Genomic DNA, 18,783 nt, shown 5'->3' on the forward strand with positions numbered 1-18,783 from the left:
AAGAGGAACTGGATTAAGAAGGTATTCAAACACCCAGACTGTGCTTGCTTACTTTAAGATTATACAGGTTATCCGAGAAGAGTAATGTCAGGGAGCAAGCGCCGCACAATAGATGTAATTTTTTAAGGACTTTCTGTAGCTAGGCCACATGGCACCTTTCCAACCCAATTTCTTTATGCAAAACAAATAATTTTGCATAGATTTGCATCTTACTAACATGAGAAGAGACTTATTAACAACACAAATTACATCTCACTTAGATGTCATTTATTATCCCGAATTAGCCAGTGAGTGACTATCCTCAGGCCTCATCTCTCTGCCGAGGTGTTTACAGATCTCCTATCATGGTGGCATCAGTGCTGCTCTTTGTCTTTGCTTTAACGCCTGGAATATGTGTTCAAAACAGTCACCTGTGAAATACAGCAAGTTAACTTTAGCTTTGCATCTTGGTATTTGGAACGAGGAAGAGAAGTCACTTGCAGAAGTCCAGGGCATTCTGTTCTATTAATGTACATTTCCTGAAAGTGTCTAACACTGTAACTGCTTTGCCTACAGCATTAAGACCAGTATTTTCAATAGAACGTGTACACCCAGCTCCTTTGTAAGCACTGGTCTAAATCTGAAACCAGTCCTTTACAGCCAGTCTAACAACCTACCCATAAAACCAGCTGGCTGCCTGGATCTCTTCTGGCTACTTTCTTCTCCTCTTATTCCTTGTGCCCTACAGCTAAGGACGTTTTTCACACTGCAGACCCATGGAAAAGACTCTCATAATCTTATTAAAGGCTGGCATGCTTGACTTGTAATACAGAAGCCTGCATTTGTCTCCTCAGGGAAATAAACACTTTAAAAGAGTTTTTGGACCTCTAAAATTACTTAAACAAATACAATGGCCACAGTAGTAATAAGTGAACCAGTTTTCTATGTCCCACAAAAAAGTCTATGGTGAGGAATTTAGATTTTACATGCCCTTACACAAATTCATCTACGGCTTTATTTTTTTATTGCTCACATGTTCTCAAGGGAAGCCGATTTCTCTTTCAAGCAGCAGTGACTTTAGTAAGTCAAAGCATCCAATTGCTAGAGGAGGGTTTACTTTACCTCTCATCACTGAAACCCTGCTGTGGAATACAATCTGTTTTCAGAAGAGCAAAGAGGTGAAGGACAAAAACAAACGGCAATTACTCAAAGACTGTGAAGAGCTTGGAGACTGGTATTCTCTTGCATCTGAATTAGGCTAAGAAAATATACCGGTCAAAATGTTGCCAAGGAAAATGCCCTATCACTGAGTGTGCTAAAATTTGTCTTGCTGTCATCTAGAATATGAAGCTGTAATATAATAGTACATAGTATTCGCATTTATGATTGCTTTTAAGAAAGATTACACCAATTTGTTAACTGTCCTTTCGGACAGATGTTGGGCAAGGACATGATAATATATTCAGAGTTTGCACTAATAACTACAATTCCATTATTTCATGACTAAAAACTTTCTTGCTGCTCTCAATCCCTTGCTGTACCAGTGAAATAAACTTCTGAACTTTCTCCTTGACTATCTACTTGAAAAATAACTGCTTTTCAATCTAAATTCATGCGACACCTTTCTTAGGCATTCCACCAGTCCAACTCATTTAATCCATATCCACCTGTTCGAAGCACCAGGAGAAAAAAACCACAGCATTTTTAATTCTCAATGTTGCCAGAGAAGCACTGTCTTTAGCATTAGCCAAAGAGTTGGCCACACAATACTTCTATATTCACAGCAGCTCTCCCACAAAGAACTGGTCATTCACCCAGACACGTTTCGGGTTTTCCAGTGGGTATGCTATAACGCTTTCTGAGGTTACTAAATAGTCAGAGTAGGCTTGAAGTTAAACCTTTAGATCACATGTAGCAAAACCTTGTGCAAAGTACAGAGAGAAGGAAAAAGACACGAACCCTCACAGTCACTTTCAACCACCTTGTAAACACACATTACACTGCGCAAGCTCAAACTCTTCATGTTTTTTTATCAAAACTTCCAATTACAGAAATCTGAATTCCAATAACAATTGGAATATTGTCGGGGATTATTTGCAAACTTAAGGTGTGAATATTTATTAATATAACCGCTCCTTGTGATGTATGCTAATAAAAATTAATGCCAACCAACCCACCAGACATAAACGTGTTTGAACCTGGCAGCTTTTTGCTGCAAAACAAGAAAATCTCTCTTTGTAGTAAGTTAAACGCAGGAGCTACTCTGTGGCCTTCACTAGTTCTTAAGGAGTGTGGCACACAAGTCCAGGCTTGCTTAAAACACAAACTGCTTTATTGTAATTCAGCTTCCCAAGGTCAGGAGGAGTAGTTTATTTCTGAACCCTTGCTCTTAATGGTGGTGTCGTGCAACATGAAATAGCACCATCACGTATCAGCAGGTTCTGAATTTCTTTTGAAATGCAAAGACCTGCCAATGAATCTGCTTCTCAGAAGCTTAATATATTGTTTTCACTTGCCTCTTCTTTATTGTCACTCTTTTATACCTGTACTTCAATTGCACACAGCATCTTTCTTTTATTGAGGGCTGCAGTTAATCAGCTGGTTCCATAAAGCACCACATAAATTCAGTTTTATGAATTCTTTGTCACAAGAATGTAGCCAAATGCCTTGTGCCCAAGACTCAGCAGTAACACATCACCTTTGTACAGCCTTGCAAAACGGTGATGGAAATTACAGCAGCCCAAGAACAGAAACTTCTCAATCACCTTTACTATGGTAGTATTGGTAATGAACAGAAAGAATCTAGTGATGTTTAACAGACAGGTCTTAAAAAGATGGTGAGAAAAAGAAAGAGAGAAAGAAAATCAGTCTGGGTACATGGGCAGACAGACATTTGCAAGGTTGCCTTTGCAACAGAAGAACCTCGACAGTGTGAAATGCTGCCATGAGCTCTCGTTTTCCAAATCTCTTACAAGTAGCAGATGTCTTTCCCCCTTTCTCAAATTCCTCGTTCACTTTACACCCTAAACTATATGACTAAAAAAACCCCCTATAAAATTATGTGCAAAAATATACTCTTTTTGAATTAATGCACGCTAAAAGAACTGCCTTAAAGGTATAATTATACTGTCGTTTAAATACCTATACCACGCTGATGTCTTCTCTACAGTGGCTGTAACACATCTTTTCAATAGTGCTGTAATGTTAACTTTTAGGAGATAGAACTTTTTCCTTTATATTTGTACTGAGCACAAAGAAGTCAGTGACAGGAGCAGCTTAGCTCTAGACTGAGGCAGACAAAAAACCCCTCCCTCTCTCTCCTATTTCAACTTGAAATCATGTCTTGTGAACATTGCTGGTCCAAATTTACAGAAAAGCCCAGACGAGGTCTTACCAGTGTCCTGTGAAGTATTACCGGTGTTTCTGGAAGTGCCCCTCCTGACACACCTGGGGGTTATCGAAGACTTTTTTCACAGCTCATGGTTGCTCACGGTTATTCTGCGACTAGCTAGCACACTAAGGTCATTTTCTCCTTTAGACTTTTCCAACCAAAGAGCTCTTAGATTAAAGCAGATGTTCCTATTATTAGACCCCAAGTGTATAATTATGCATTTTGTGCTAATGAACCTCTTCCCATTTCTATTGCTCCAGTTCTCAAGGACATCCAGTTGAAAATACAAAAAGGAACTTTTTAAATGTAAAATATTGTCCAGTGTTTTTGCAACCAACTTCACTTCTTTTCATAAAAACGTAAACTGAACAGATAACACTTCCTCCTACTTGCTTCTTTATTGAAAAATCTATTTTAATTATTCATTGCCTTCTGGGTAACAGCATTCTCAAATGCAGTTGCAGTATATGCTATATAGCAGTCACCGTATGTCTTTCCTCCTCATACATTCAAAAAACCCAAAACACTTTAAAATTATATCTGCTAATAAAAACAAACTCTGCTTTAAAAATTCTGATCTTTTTTTTGGTTAGACAATTTCTTGTTTGCTTATGGGATTTTACTAAATTGAAGAAAGTGATTCATATATAAGCTTCATTTAACAATCTGAAAAGTACAAGGCGAAGACTGGTATGAAGATAAAAATTTAAAACGTCCAGAATGGTAGTGTGAATATATGAAATGAAAGGGCAGTATCCTGGTTTCTGCTGAAATAGGATTAATTTCCTTCCCAGTGGCTGGCACAGCGCTGTGTTTTGGATTTAGGATGAGAGCAGCGTTGATAACACAGGGATGGGTTAGCTCTTGCTAACTAGTGCTTACCCCAAGTCAAGGGATTCTCAGCTTCCCCGGCTCTGCCAACAAGAAGTTGCGATGGAGCACGGCCAGGACAGCTGACCTGACCCAGCCAAAGGATATTCCATACCATAGAACATCATGCCCAGTATATTAACTGGGAGCAGTTGGTTGGGAGCTGCCGCTCACCGCTCGGGGACTGGCTGGGCATCGGTCAGCAGGGGGTGAGCAGTTGTACCGCGCATCACTGGGGGGGGTTTCCCTTGGCTTTAATTCCTCTCTCTCCCTCTCCATTACAATTATTATTAATTTTTTTCTTTTACTTTATATAAATTATTAAACTGTTCTTAATGCATGGGGTTTACGTTTCCCTGACTCTCCTCCCCACCCGAGTGGGGCAGGCGCAGTGGGCGAGCAGCTGCGTGGTGCTCAGCTGCCGGCTGGGGTCAAACCACGAGGGGAAGCACGGCGCGTACCCACAGCACTGTTAGTAACGGGCTTTTGGCAACTCCCCTCAAACTAATTCTCTGCTGCCCACCAACAATGCAATTTAGAGACAAGGTGCTTCATCTATGAGACACTGCTTCCAATGCTTCTCCCCCTCATCAGGCTCAGAAGAAAGGACTGCAAACGAGGGAAGCCTTCCAACGTTACACAGGCCAATCCCACCGCACTTTGGAACTGCAGGATCTCACTTTTTTTCTGGATGGGAACAGCTAGGAACAGACATCGGGTTTGACAGAAGGAACACTCAGTCTGTAAAGCTTCCCTGTGACTTCAGTATTTTTCAAGCCCTTAAGCTCTGACTGGGACACGTGCTACACTGGTACCTGGGTACTGGGACTTCTGGAGACAAAGTTGTTTCTGGTGTTTTCCTGGTTTTCAGTTCAACTGAACACACCTCTGAAGCAGAAGCAAATTAATCCCTTTGTGAAAACCACAAAACAGAATGAGGCACCTGCTATATGAAACTATTTTCTTCACCACACCTGATTATAATACCATAAACTTAACAGATATATTATGCTTGAGAAGTACTTCAGTATTCCACTTTCACAGCCAGTTATCACAGAGATCAACAACCACATACCATAACTGTTTGAAATACCACGTTGCAGACAAAAAGGTTTATATGTTTTTTTCTCACCTTACAGTCCCAAATGAAGCCTAATTTTTGTTCTCTGAACCAACGCTCAGGGACCTGGGTTCTTCAAAGATCACACCCCTTCTACGTTTTTTTGCATCTTAGGCTCTCCAAGAATATTTGCAACCTTTTCAAGAACTGAAAGCCTAAACCTGAATTTCAATCATGAAGGATCAATGAGGCATTTGGAACAGGCAAGCCACTGCCTGAAATGACTGTGACATGATTTTATTTTACCCAGTTTTCATTTTTCCTGTTGACAGAGACTGCCTGATAAGTGAGTACTTGCTGTTACAGACCATACTTACTATTTAGACAAGAAGAGAATCTGCCTGTTTGTGCCTGATAACTCCTAGGCCCTGACTACCCTTGTAAACACACTGAGAAATGGGACACGGCATTATGTAAAATCACCTTCAGACACGCAGGATGGAGCCAACGCCATAATTTATTATATCAAAGAACACAGTGGTATCATCCTATAAAGTATATTCTTATAAAGGAAACTAAACTGTTTTTTTCTGTAAACATATCCTCCTAAACAATTAAGTCATGAAATTGTGTCTCACTTAGTGGAACACAATATTAGAAAACTCTAATTAAAACTAAGTTGGAAAATCATCGTACAGTAAACAGATTGCTTGGACATAAACTCAGCCACTTTCTATGTTACTATTAATTAGAAATATTATAAAGACATGTCTGAAGGCTTGTAGGGGACTAGGGCTTTGTAATTCAGCTCCAACTACAGATCTGACTGTCCAAGCTAGTCCCGAGGAGACCTCCAGAGAGGCTGGACCCCTGCAGGGAAGGATAAACTGCAATTTTGATTGAACAAACCCAGTCTCCAGAGTTTGAGCCTGTGTCTAAAAAAATATTTGAATACATACGTGTATGTTTTACCATTTGGGACATAAAGATCACATGCTGGTTGCCTAGATGCTTCTCCAATATTGACATTTATTTTTTGTGTTGCAGGATATTTTAATAAGTGTTTTCTCTGTGGATGATGGGCTCTCATCTGACAGAGATGGACTTGAGCCAAATCGTTCAGATTTTAGTAACTCACAAATACAGATCCTGATTCTCATTCTAAGGAGAGACATCTGCTTTACAAGAAGCAGATAACTTTTTTTTTTTATTTATTTACATACAGTCCATTAAACTGAATTACAAAAAATTGCAATTCTTCAGAGGAAAATAAATGTAGAAATGTCCCTGTTGGAACACTGAAAGCTGTAAAATATGTAAGCATATATACTTGGAATGAGGTGGTGATACCTCAAATACCATCTCTCTTCTGCACTAATAAACAGGGAATTAGAAATGGAAAAAATTAGAACTGATTTGACACAATCCTGCATAAAAAGTAAAAAACCCTCTGGAATGATCAATTAGTCTCTAGTCTATATTCATTTATACCATTATAGACGCAGAATAACTCCACCAAAGGCAATTAGCTCAACACTGTTGATAGAACTTAAAAAAAAAAAAAAATACCCAGATTTATACTGGAGTAACCAAAGATGGAATTGAGCCCTTAAGATACCAAAGGAAAATAAAAACAAACCAACAAACAACCAGAAAAAGATGTATATGAAATTTCAAGTGTCTTACTTTCTCCTGTATTTTATTGAAAATGGATGGGTTTTTTTCCTCTCACACTAGGGATGTTTTAGCTTAACACTGCAGTGATAAGCACTATAATTTATTTCACTGTCAGGTTACTGGAGATTTTACAAACTTTTTCTTATAGTGTTAGGGAAATATTCCCAAAAATGCAGAAGTCCATATCCATGAGAAAAACCTATATGCAACCAGTCTTAATTATTTGTTTTTGTTTATGATGAGAGAGATTTTAGTGCCCTAATTATCATTATCAGCACACAAGCACCTGCTGCTGCTAGACGGTGTTTCTATTAACACCGTGTGCCACTTCAACAGTTTTCTGTTGGCAATCCAAAATCAAATCACTTCTCGTCTGAAAATTATTGTTACTTGCTGGTGCTAAGCATTTACTGTGCCTGTCATTTTCCAGCCTTTTCTTTAAAAAAAATAAATAAATCAAGAGCCATTTTAACATTTTGTTTAATAAGTGTTTATGAAAGCAGTTATCGTTGAGCTGTCTAAATATGCTTTTATTGTGTTTGGTGGGTTTATACCTCCCGGTGGTGTTTGTACCCTTGGCATATCAAAGTGGGAAGGCATCTGGAGCCTCCGTATTGGATTCAACGTTGCAGGAAGCAATCCACAGGTACCTGCTAGTTATATGGATGAGACCCATATTTTATATTATTTTATTTTCCCATTATTATTATTATATTATAATATTATAAGATTTCCATCTTAGGTGGTGACCACTTGTGGGCAAGGGGTGAAATCCAGATGCACCAGTCAGCCTGGGGTAAGAGCACAGGTATTTTGTAAGTACAGCTTACGAAAACATAAGGACTTGCTTCAGCCACAGAGAGCTGCCAGAGAAGTAGCACAGCCTCAAAAGTTTTCTATCCTAAGATGTCAAAAGGATTTGAACCCCCCCCCCCCCTACTGTTTTTAATATAATTACACCACGACACAGCTATTTTTATGCAGTTCCTGTCTCCCGCTGCCGTCTGGGATTTATTTAGCGATGATGAAGAGTTATGTCTCATGTCCTGGTTCAACCTCAAAAAAACTATGACAGGAGTTCTGGCTCAACATTATTCTATCGGCTTGTTACCTTGTGAAAGAGATGCATGCACTGAAAGTGCAAACCCTGCTGCTGGTGATGTTGCTACTACAGTCACCTGTCTCAGCCAGTACCCGACAGAAGCAAAGTGAACAGCACCCTGCGTCCAGAAGCGAAGCTGCTTTTTCCTCCTCCCTATCACTTTTGCCTCTAAAGCAGAAGTTGTCTGTTGTATTTTGGAGCCTGCTGCAATTTGACCAAATCCGTGGAAGATCATGCCAGGGAAGTGACAGCTAGTCAATGGATGGTATCATCCCTAACTCGTTACCTGTCCGGGGTGTGCTATGGTCAATGCTTCTGTGCCGAGTTCCAAAACCTTTGAGCCAGACCAAAACGCAAAACAACTTCTACAGGGGACAATTCTTTCTCCTTTTCAAGTTCATGTCAAAGTAGGCTTCGCATGCACACTCGAGTGCTTTCTGTGTATGATTGTCAAAAGTACAAAAAATATTAAAATTTATTCTCTTTGGCAAAAAAAGCATTCAGGTATCATAGGTTCAGACCTGAATTAACTCTTTAAACCTAACAAAGATTTTTGGGCAGGCAATTTTCCTGTACTACGCAGCTATGACAGAAAAAGCAGCAGTCTGAAAATATGAATTTCATTTCTGTTGTATAAATAGTTTGCATATAATTCAAAACCTCGGTATATGCAGAATAAATGGTGCTGAAAAATCCAATAATATTTCCTCAAACTGAGAAGTGATTTTTGATATGATGCCTGCAATCTCTTTATATTCTTTCTTTGTGAAGGTTTGAGTCCTTCAACTATACTGTTATGACTGTTCATACCTACATCCTAAAATATGATGCTCACGTATTGGTGAAAAAGAAATTTAGAATTGTTCTTTCAATTATAAAGTTTACAATTCACATTATGTGTTGGCTAATTATACAGACACAGTTAGTTGTATTTGGGAACATTCACCAAAGACAAAGGACCTACTTACTCAAGCAGTAACTGCTGAGTACAGCTGTTTGCAGTGACAAGACTCAACTTGACGTACGAGTTGGTTTTTCAATTAAGTCATTTACTTATTTTGAATTTCAAATGGCCAAGAAATACATATTTTCAGGTATCATTATAGGAAAAAGTGCAGCTTCTCAAAAAAGATTCCTGAGAATTATTTGCTAGGACATAGAAAAATATACAGGTTCACAATGATAGTTTTGAGTCTATTTTAAATCTGTGTAGTACCTTTCTCCCATTTCTCTTCCTGGCATAGCTGATGTCTTTTGTTTACTGATGGCTACATTCTGCATTCCTTACTTTTTTCCCAAGAGTTTTTGACGAACTTTGGAATGTAGATACCAAGCCTTAACTTTTCCTCAAAAAAAAAAAAAAAAAAGAAAAAAAAAAAAAAAGAATATTACAAGCTGCATAAACTGAGAGGAAAGACCATTACATGAGATCTTGACTGAATCCTGATGCACACAACCCCTACAGAAGCTGGCAATCCTTCCCACCTCGGGGTAGGTGTCTCAGCACATTTTGGGACAGAATGGGGCAATATTTTGCATACAAGGTTATGCCGTGCCTTTTCTTGCAACATTCTTTTTGCTTTCATGAAAATGTTTAAAAGGCTGCTGGCTTTTGAGTTGATCTACATGATTCAAGATGCCCTGCCTTCTTCAGGGAAGTACCATACTTCAGGGTGTGAGAACTACTCATTGTAAGGCCTTACGAGGTCTGTCCTAATTTGCTAACAAAAACCTAAAGCCTGCAAGTGATTTATCTGCAAGGGTTTTCAGTACCTGAAACTGTTCTGCATGATGACTTGTTAATTGTATGCCATGGAAATCCCTTCCACCTCACTTCTGCAATACAGCAAAGTCATTACAAAAATTTTGGATGTTTTTGAGGTTAAATTACATTGATTAAAGACGTTTCACTGAATTTGAAGGGGAGCAGTAACTACTATTGATCACCTCATTATATGTAGCTAGCCTTGAAATCAATGCAAAGAAGATGTATGATTTGATATAATTTCAGAGTGATATAAATAGCAGCAGTTTTAATGCTTCCAACTCGGCAACATCTATTGCTCGGTTATAAATGCTTCAGGATGATCAGATTTTCAAGATGGACCAGAAAGAGCCTGATATCTACTGAGCACATGGAGAACTTCCCACCCAGGCAGGGAGTTACAAGCACCAAACTTTGCTAAGGAATCCTCCGTAGTTTGTGGATGTGGTTAAGTACCGATCACACCATCAGATCAACATTTTCTTCAGCAAATGGGAGAGCCCAGTGGCCTCTCAAACCTCTTGTAAGGGCACCACCATCTTTCCGAGCTACAGTAAAAGGACTTGCATTTAATGGGTCCTTCCTGAGTTATTCCAAAGCTAGCTATGCACATGAGCCTTGATAACACACTTCCTTCACAGACATGGCAGAAGATACCAGAAAGATGTGGGGTAGGAACATGAAAAACATACCAGGAAAAAACAGCACCTGTGTATCAATCCACTAACACGTTCTCAGTCACATCAGTAGCTTTTTTGCTCGATTCCTTTTCAGCATGTGAACGTTTTACTGATCTGGCTCTCAGCTTGCGCGTTCTATTCAACGTAACACTCCTACAAAAATACACATTTTCCCATTACATATGTACATGCAGAACGTACAGCCTTTCCCACGCAAGCTGGGAAGATGCATGTGAGGTTGAGCTGCGGAACGAACCATCCCCAGCCACGATTACTTTGCTCTTTCTTCTGACCCTGGCAAGGACTTGATTTTCCTGCCTCAGCCTGGAAGCTATTTGCTTTTGCCTCTGATAGGAGTGGGTGATGGCAATAGCCATCCATGAAGAGCAACGGTATCAGTTCTTGCCTGCTTCTCACTTTCTTTTAATCAAATATTAATTGGGTGCAGCCACTTAGCTACTCACAGACAATATCTAGCAGAAATGAAAAAAGTTAATCTTTCACGCTTTCAGGAAGGGAATAATAAAGACTGATCTGCTTGTGTGAAAGCTTGCAGGCAAAATAACAGTAATAATAATAGTAATTAATACTGTAATTATTATTTACCAATACAACATAACTCAGATTTACTTGGGTAAGGTCATTTCATCATGTAACAAATTAAAAGACTGAATTGCAGTATTCATACAGAAAATTTTGGAGAAAAAATTTCAGATATTTCAGAGCTAATAATTCTACTCTCTACTGATGAAGCCCAGAGAAACATCATGTCAGTGCCTGGAACACACATCACTGTATCTCATGTCCTTGTATCTGCCCTGCACTGACAGTTACTCTTCGGTTTGAACAAACGTAATTTCTTCTCTGTGAAACAGTAAAGACCCCCCCCCCTAGTTTTAATGTAATATACTAAAGCTTTAAAACTCTCGCTAATACTAGTTTTAGAAGGTTTTTGTTTTACCGTTCCCAGAGTTTGAGACTCAAATAGGTCATTTAAAAAGCTCCTTGGAAATTCAGTGTCAGGAGGAGTCTTTTTTCCAAAACTCAAGCCACAAACGGAAACATTTTCTGGCAAATCAAACCCAGGAATCAATTTCAACTCAACCATGTTCATGACTCATACTTCATCTACACAAACTTTCAAATTACGTACTCTGCTGTCATGAAAACTTGAGAATAGCAATTTCAAACTGAAATATTTGCTGAAAGTGCATTGCAAAGAAAGACTAAATTCTAAGACTTCAAATTCTCTTAGTGGTCAGTCATTCAGGCACAAGAAGTGATACAACCCATTTGGGAAAGATGACTGTGATTTCTTCAAATGAACTTCATGCACTGAGTGCTCTTTTTATAAAGGAATGGAACTGTAGACCTTCTCAACCATCACACCCAGCAGTGCTGGTAGTTAAATGCTACAATTCATATCCTAAACTATACCCTAAACAAGGCAGATTCTTGATTGAGCTTGCCAAGACCTATTCCTGTAACTTAAAAATGTTCTCTTGGTTCTCTTTAGAAATTTAAACAGCACTCAGTATAATTGAATATATTTGCTTCTGCCTGTTGACCTTACATTTCCCTTATCAAGATAATAGCATTTTCTTAGCAGTTGCTTTGGGCATTTCTGCAAAGTCAAAAAGACACAATGCAGAGATAGGGGCAAACCTCCTTTGAATCACTGCATCCATTCATGCGCCGGTGGCTCTGCAACCCTGATGGCAACAAACGAAGGCTACTACGTTGGGAGTACAGCACTCAACTCAGAGAACACAAGAAGAGGGTATGGTCAGAAAAAGCCCTGACATGCTGTTAAACATTTACCATCCTGCCTGAGCTACTACACCATGACATATGTGAGAAACAGGAGTCACACAGGCATGGGGGAAGCCGGCAGAACCACGTTATTGCAACTACAAATTCACATTTGCCGAGACATGCCCCAATCATTGCACAATGTTGTCTTTTTGACAGAATGAACGGCACGCTCAAGGGAAAAATCTCTGCCCTTGCCAGCAGATTCCGAAGAACTAAAACTACTTGTTTCTCATTTGAAGTCCTCTGTTTACGGATGGGTTTTAGAAGCTTCAGCTAGTGTCTAAGTTATGCTTTATGAGAACTCTATTTAATATTGCAGAGCTTTTAGAAAGAGGTACCTGAAGCCCACCAGCAGACAGGAATTTGTGTCTTAAGTAACTTCTGTCACTTTGGTGTCACTAAGAGTCAGTTACCAGTCCTTTCACTGAAATTACAGCCTTACTCACATTACAGTACTAGATAAAAGGGCACATGCGCTCTGGAAGGGCAGCTAACCCCAGGGCAGATTACAGCTCAACCTCTGTCTCTGGGCAGCCGAGTTGAAAATCAGCAGCTATCATGGGAAGCATATTGCAGGTGGGGATACTGCTGTGAATAATGAAGCGTGTCAAGTGTTTTGACAAACCAAAGGAATCTAGATGGCCTCAAAAAGAAAAGAGAAAAAGCATTAGGGCTTGTCTTCCTTCCCAAAATCTCTCATTAGTACCCTCACAGAGTCCTGCTTTCTACCTCTCAGACTCCAACTCAAAATCCCATTTAAGAAAATGAAGAACATGATCCTGCCATCTCTTCAAAGATTTAGCTGTATGGTAGAAAGATTTTATTGTTGTTATTTGCCATTAAAGGTAATAATTTTGGTGTCGTTTTCTTTTGGTTGCATTTGTGTTCTTTTATTAACGTCTCCATTGTACCAGTTAGCACTATAAAAGGAATTCCAGTTTTATTACGATGATTATTAGTCTTGATTTTCATCCTCAAAGCAGAGATGTTTTCAAAGGAGCCCAGGGAGGAGGAAGGAATACGGCTCAGACACTGCAGTCAATTGTTACCTCCAAGCACATACACTCAGATTGCTTTTCTTTGATGCTGCTGCCAATTTTATTCACAAGCGTATAAAAAAAGGTCACGACATTTAGAATTACAGTACTCTGGAAATTAAATGTTCCTTTACATTTTTAATTTCTGAAAGTAATTTATCATGGAATAATATTTGAATGTGATTGAATGAACGTGTAAAGATTAATGCAAACTGTCTTCAATTTGGAAGTTCACAACCACATACATTTAACCTTGTTGTATAATAGGCATAAAAAAGTTTATGTGGTAGCTCTAAGATCTGCATTTCCATTTTGCTGGAAGCATTTGCACTGTAATTCTCTTTAGCATTTTTCCACTGACATGTCTGTATAAGGCATGAAGTTTAGCCCTCCATCATTTTCTACTTAAGATTACACCGTATTTGAATGGATTTCACAAACTTGGCAACTACAAAAGGAGCAGAAACCCAAGTCCCAACTGTCTACACAAATCTTTCATACAATTTCTTAGATGAGAAATCAAACGACTGACTTGTATACCAATTCAGCAATATTAATGATACTATCGTACTGTATGAGAAAAAAAAAAATAATTTTGTGTGAAGACTAGAGAAAACACTACAGTACCAAGTAACCAAACTGCTAGTCAAGAGGCTCCAGACTGAGAGGTCTGGAGATCTGCTGAAGGGGAGGTCGCTCGAGCGCTGCTGTGCCCAGGCTCCAGGGGACCACCACGCTCTGCCATGTCATTGGCATCACACCTCACTCATGTCACTTCAGATACTAGTTGGGGCTTATTTCTCCAAAGCGGGGTGACACTACTTGTTGAGCAACTAAAGGAAACTTATGAAAGGCAGCGCTAAGGAAATTTTTTGTGGTCAGCAATTAGAATTGATAATTCTCCCATAAACCTAAGGAAAGCTGGCTGGCTTCCAGCCTGTAAAGGGCAGACCCGCACAATACCGACTCTCTTTTCAGACGCTGCTAAAACTGCACCTGGGTAAAATTTATACTGATATGGAGAGTTTACTCATGTTTTCTCATGGAAACTCCTGGGAGCTCTTTGTTAAAAGTCTGACACTAAAATACTCAGTTTGAGACTCTGTTACACTCAGTGGGACAACATCTGAAGAAAGGAGACTGAGAAAGTAAGTTAAAGGAGGTCTTTAATTGGCACGTTACCGGAACGTTCAAAGATCCAGAAGAAAATTTAAGATGAAGCAAGTTAGAAAGCACCTTTGCTATTGATTATTTGATTCTCAATACCAACTGCTTTTGTGGGCATTTCAGCACCTAACCCCAGAAAGGAACAGATAGCGATAAAGCAAAACATTACACTGCTATTATTTTTTTGCATATACATGCACACACACAATCACTCCCCTGCCTGTACACGTATTCTGCTTATAACACTATAACCAGGCTCGCAGAATCACAGAATGGTTTGGGTTGGAAGGAACCTTAAACACCATCCAGTTCCAGCCCCCTGCCATGGGCAGGGACAGCTGCTCCTAGCCCAGGTTGCTCAAAGCCCCGTCCAACCTGGCTCAGGAGCAGTTTCTTTGCGTACACTTGATACAGGGGTCGAGTAGGGTCTTCAGGTTTTTGAATGTTCCCATACACATGGCAACAATTTCCCTTATTCCCAGGTGACTGTGCTTCTACAAGGGGGCAGAGCACCCTCCTCCCTCATGCCACACTGAAGATGCCAGAACTGAGGCATTTCATATCCTTGTCACTGGGGCAATGGCAGAAGTACCATTAGCTCAAGTTCGGCCTCTTGAAAAACCTCTCAGGAAAGTTGCTCTGCAGATCACTCAACCCATTAAATTAATGCTTTATTGGCTGGAGTTAAAGTTTTGAGTCAAGGAAAACAAAAGCCTGGGTTTCAGAATACGTACACCGTGTCAAATTGCATTTATCAAGATAAGGGTTATTAGAATCTTTTTTCTCTTGTGTGAATAAAATTGTAAGCTTAAAATGTCACTGTAGATTTATTAATCTGAAACTCTTTCTGATAAGGGCAAAGAAATAGAAAGGGCAAAGAAAAAGAAATATTTCTTGTAGCCTGATAAGGGCTACAAGAAACAGAAAATATGAATAAGGCAATTTATCAGTGGGTATACTGTAACCAAAAGATTCCAGCCACATAAAGCAATATTACAGTTATATATTGATTTCAGAACCTTGCCATCTGAAATACTTCATCTGAGTTTGATAGCTATGCAGAAAAATGCCTGTGATTTGCCAAAAAGTGGAATAAACCTGAATTTTCCAAATCTAGGCTGGAGAGTCACTTCTTGTGAAATGGATACCTGATGTGAAAACTGGTGCCATGCTCGAGGATGCACCGTGTGGAGCAGCACCGGCAGGATCATCAGGGTTTTCAGCTGAAGAGACAAGGCCTGAACTAACCAGAGGAAGAGCTGCTGAAACTTTTGCTCAGTTTCTGTGCCCGCTACTGTCGGAATGTGTCCAGAGTGAGGAGGAGTAAGAGCGAAGGGAGATTCTCAAATATTTTGGGTCAAACAGATCATTGTTAAAGCTTCATCTGGTTTACACATATATATCTATATATGTATAGAATCACAGAAAAAAACAGAAGTAACACACACACACATTTCACTGCTTAATGTGACAGAGCAAACGCTGTGTAAGTCACTGCTTTGGCTTTGTGAGCTACCAGCACAGCCAGGCGCCCCGCAGCTGCCAGCGCGTTGCCCCTTGCACTCCCCTAAGAGAGGGGAGACACGCTGGGCTTACGCAGGCTAGTATTCACGTTGCCACGAATGCCCTCACCAGCACATCTGCATTCAGATCAAGAAACCACAACCACACCAACAACTCTTTTCTCTTCCAAAGGGCCTTCCCCCAAGCACAGTGGCAACTCTTAGACAGAACCTGGCTGTGGTCCTGCCGCTGGACTTCTGCTTTTAGTCAGCCACTTTGCAAGAACCAATTCCCTTAGGATGAGGTCAGACCCAGACAGCTTGTGCTTACTTCCTCGGAAAAGACCTGGGGGGTGAATGAGCTCACCAGGCTTTCAGAGTGAAATGGAGCACTCACCGGAGAGCTGGCAAGAGAAATGGCCATTTGTGCCGAGACTCCAACCTTCAGCTTGGTATGTCATCATTTGCAATGAGTTTCTTGTTGAAACAATTTCATATATAAATACAAATACATGTATCTATATGCAACGTATTTGACTTTTGATGATAACATCAATAATAATAAACATTAATATTATAACTCTGATCCCATGCAATATATATGTGTGACTTTAAATGACTTCATGGTTAACACACAGGCTACTGATTGTTTTTAATTTATGAAGTAATGAACCATCAAGTAGAATATTTTTTTTGCCTGTCTTCTTTTATGATGATTCAATATTTTCACTCAAAAATGAGATTCATTAGCCCGAACTCAGTTTTCCTATGATACTCTCTCAAGCAGGTGTTAGTTTTACAGCAGTTAAGGTACCTGAAAGTACTACATGTTTAGAAAAGGTGTAGTTGTACCTTAGCTTTTACTCAGAAACCATTACATATAAAATCTACTAGTTAAGAAATGCCTTTCTCACATTTGTCTAAGAACATAGCAGGAAGCAATTAATCTGCTACAACTCCATTAACAGCTCAACTTACCAGTCTTCTCTGTCTTGTGTTTTGAACTTTCAGGTCCGGGAAGGCAGGGGCAGGGCCCTTCGCATTGAGCTGTGATGGTTTTGCCAGAAGTACATGCGTGAAACTCCAACTTGCACTAGAATCATATATTAAAAGAAAAAAAAAAAAAAAAAAAAGAAGGGAAGAATACATTTTATACATTTTGAATTAGGACAAGACATAAAAGCAGCAGCTGTGGATTAAATGAGAAATTGTATTTAGCAGTAAAGGCATTGGACAGATTGCAAAACTTCAGTCTCTATTGAAAATGCCATTGTTTTTATTATTACAGATAACAACAATAATAGTTACTTCCTATGCAGAGTTTTGCACGGCAGTTCTAAATGTGCCTTGTAAAGAGTTGTCATTATTCCCTGCTTAAATAGATGGAATCTGCAGCACAGAAAGGTGAAACAATTTCTTCCAGGTCACCTAAGAGATCAGTAGCAAAGCTAGGAGGAAAATACAGCCCAAACCTCCAGAATCCCATGTGTTTCCTATGCTGCATTACCATGTTTCAGGGATGAAATCATGCCATTATCACCTGTTACTGTTTTATTAGTTGGGTCTTTTGAGGAGCTGGAGTACTCTGCTGTGACCGTGCTGGCACCAGAGCCGCTCACCTCAGCAACTTGTTCCTTTCCCTTCCCTAAAACCTCAGCAGACGGGATTTACAACACGTGGTGATCTCGACAGTCACCGCATTCAAACCATGCAGGACAGCAGGACATATGCAGTATTGGACAAATGAGACGACTCAGAAGAATTAATACTGCAGAAGTGTGCTAGTTAAAAGCCCTGATTTATAACACAGTATTCATAGCCTCTGCTGTTTGCATTACATATATTTTCATGCTGACTTTCCTCTAAGAGCTTTGTGCCTGTGCAGTTGTCCTCTCTGTGTTACTGCCCCAAGGATATTTTCCCCAGACTGTGCCCGGCAGCACAGTTCCTGGAGACAGGACTAACATACTAATAAAACAGAGTAAAAGCAAACGGCACATAGCAGCAGGAACAAAACTGTGTGAGGCATTCTCTTTGGCTTGATACTTAATGAACGGAATTCAGTTCCATTTTTTGTCTTCAAGCACTGATTTTACCAGATCAGAATCTGAGGGCTTCTAATGCAAGGGGGAGCATTGCCTGCAGTGCTAAGGCTCGTGCTCCTCCCTGCGGAGCCTGCCTCCTGCCAGGGGAAATCCGAAACGTCGGGCTGTAAAATCCCTTTGGTAACTCCGAGTTTTATTATAGATTAATTCTTTTTCATTTAAAAGTCGGCCAGCATGCTTACACAGTGTAACACAATGTGTTTTTGAAACGTGCGGCTTTTTTGAAGGCTGGAGGACACACAACATAAGACCACGGTGTTAGCCGATGAGGATGCAGCGGGCAACTAGAGCTCGTCTAGCAACAGCCACTGATGAAAATCACAGCATCGTCTGCTGTTATTTTGGTACGGTGGAAGCCAAAAGAACAGAAAAGGATGTTGTTACAAGATAAATGCTTCCTGCTCTGAAAGTACTGCAAATAACCTGGCTTTGCCTCTGTTTGTTTTTGTTAAAAGGGCTCATCTTTGCCCAGGCTTTAATCTAGCAGCAGGAGACCATTATCCTGTGCCTACATCCCATTCTGTTGACATTATCTCCCGGCCATTCTGAACTTCAATGCACCGTGGTGGTTGCACGCTCTGTGTGATGTTCCAATTTAGCAAATGCACGGCCACACACAAACATGTGCAAGCT

The 18,783-nt window shown here is 39.9% G+C and overlaps 1 protein-coding gene across 1 annotated transcript in view; it reads right to left on the bottom strand.

Moving 5' to 3' along the window:
- SPOCK1 (SPARC (osteonectin), cwcv and kazal like domains proteoglycan 1) overlaps positions 1–18,783 on the bottom strand; it is a 329,306-nt gene that overhangs the window by 53,849 nt on the left and 256,674 nt on the right. The window contains exon 6 of the mRNA XM_080398501.1: positions 17,024–17,138. Coding sequence (XP_080254627.1) covers positions 17,024–17,138 — 115 coding nt within the window. The remainder of the gene's footprint in view (positions 1–17,023; positions 17,139–18,783) is intronic.

This window comes from Falco punctatus (genome assembly GCF_963210335.1).
Source record: "Falco punctatus genome assembly, chromosome: 8".
In the NCBI taxonomy this organism is placed as follows: Eukaryota; Metazoa; Chordata; class Aves; order Falconiformes; family Falconidae; genus Falco; species Falco punctatus.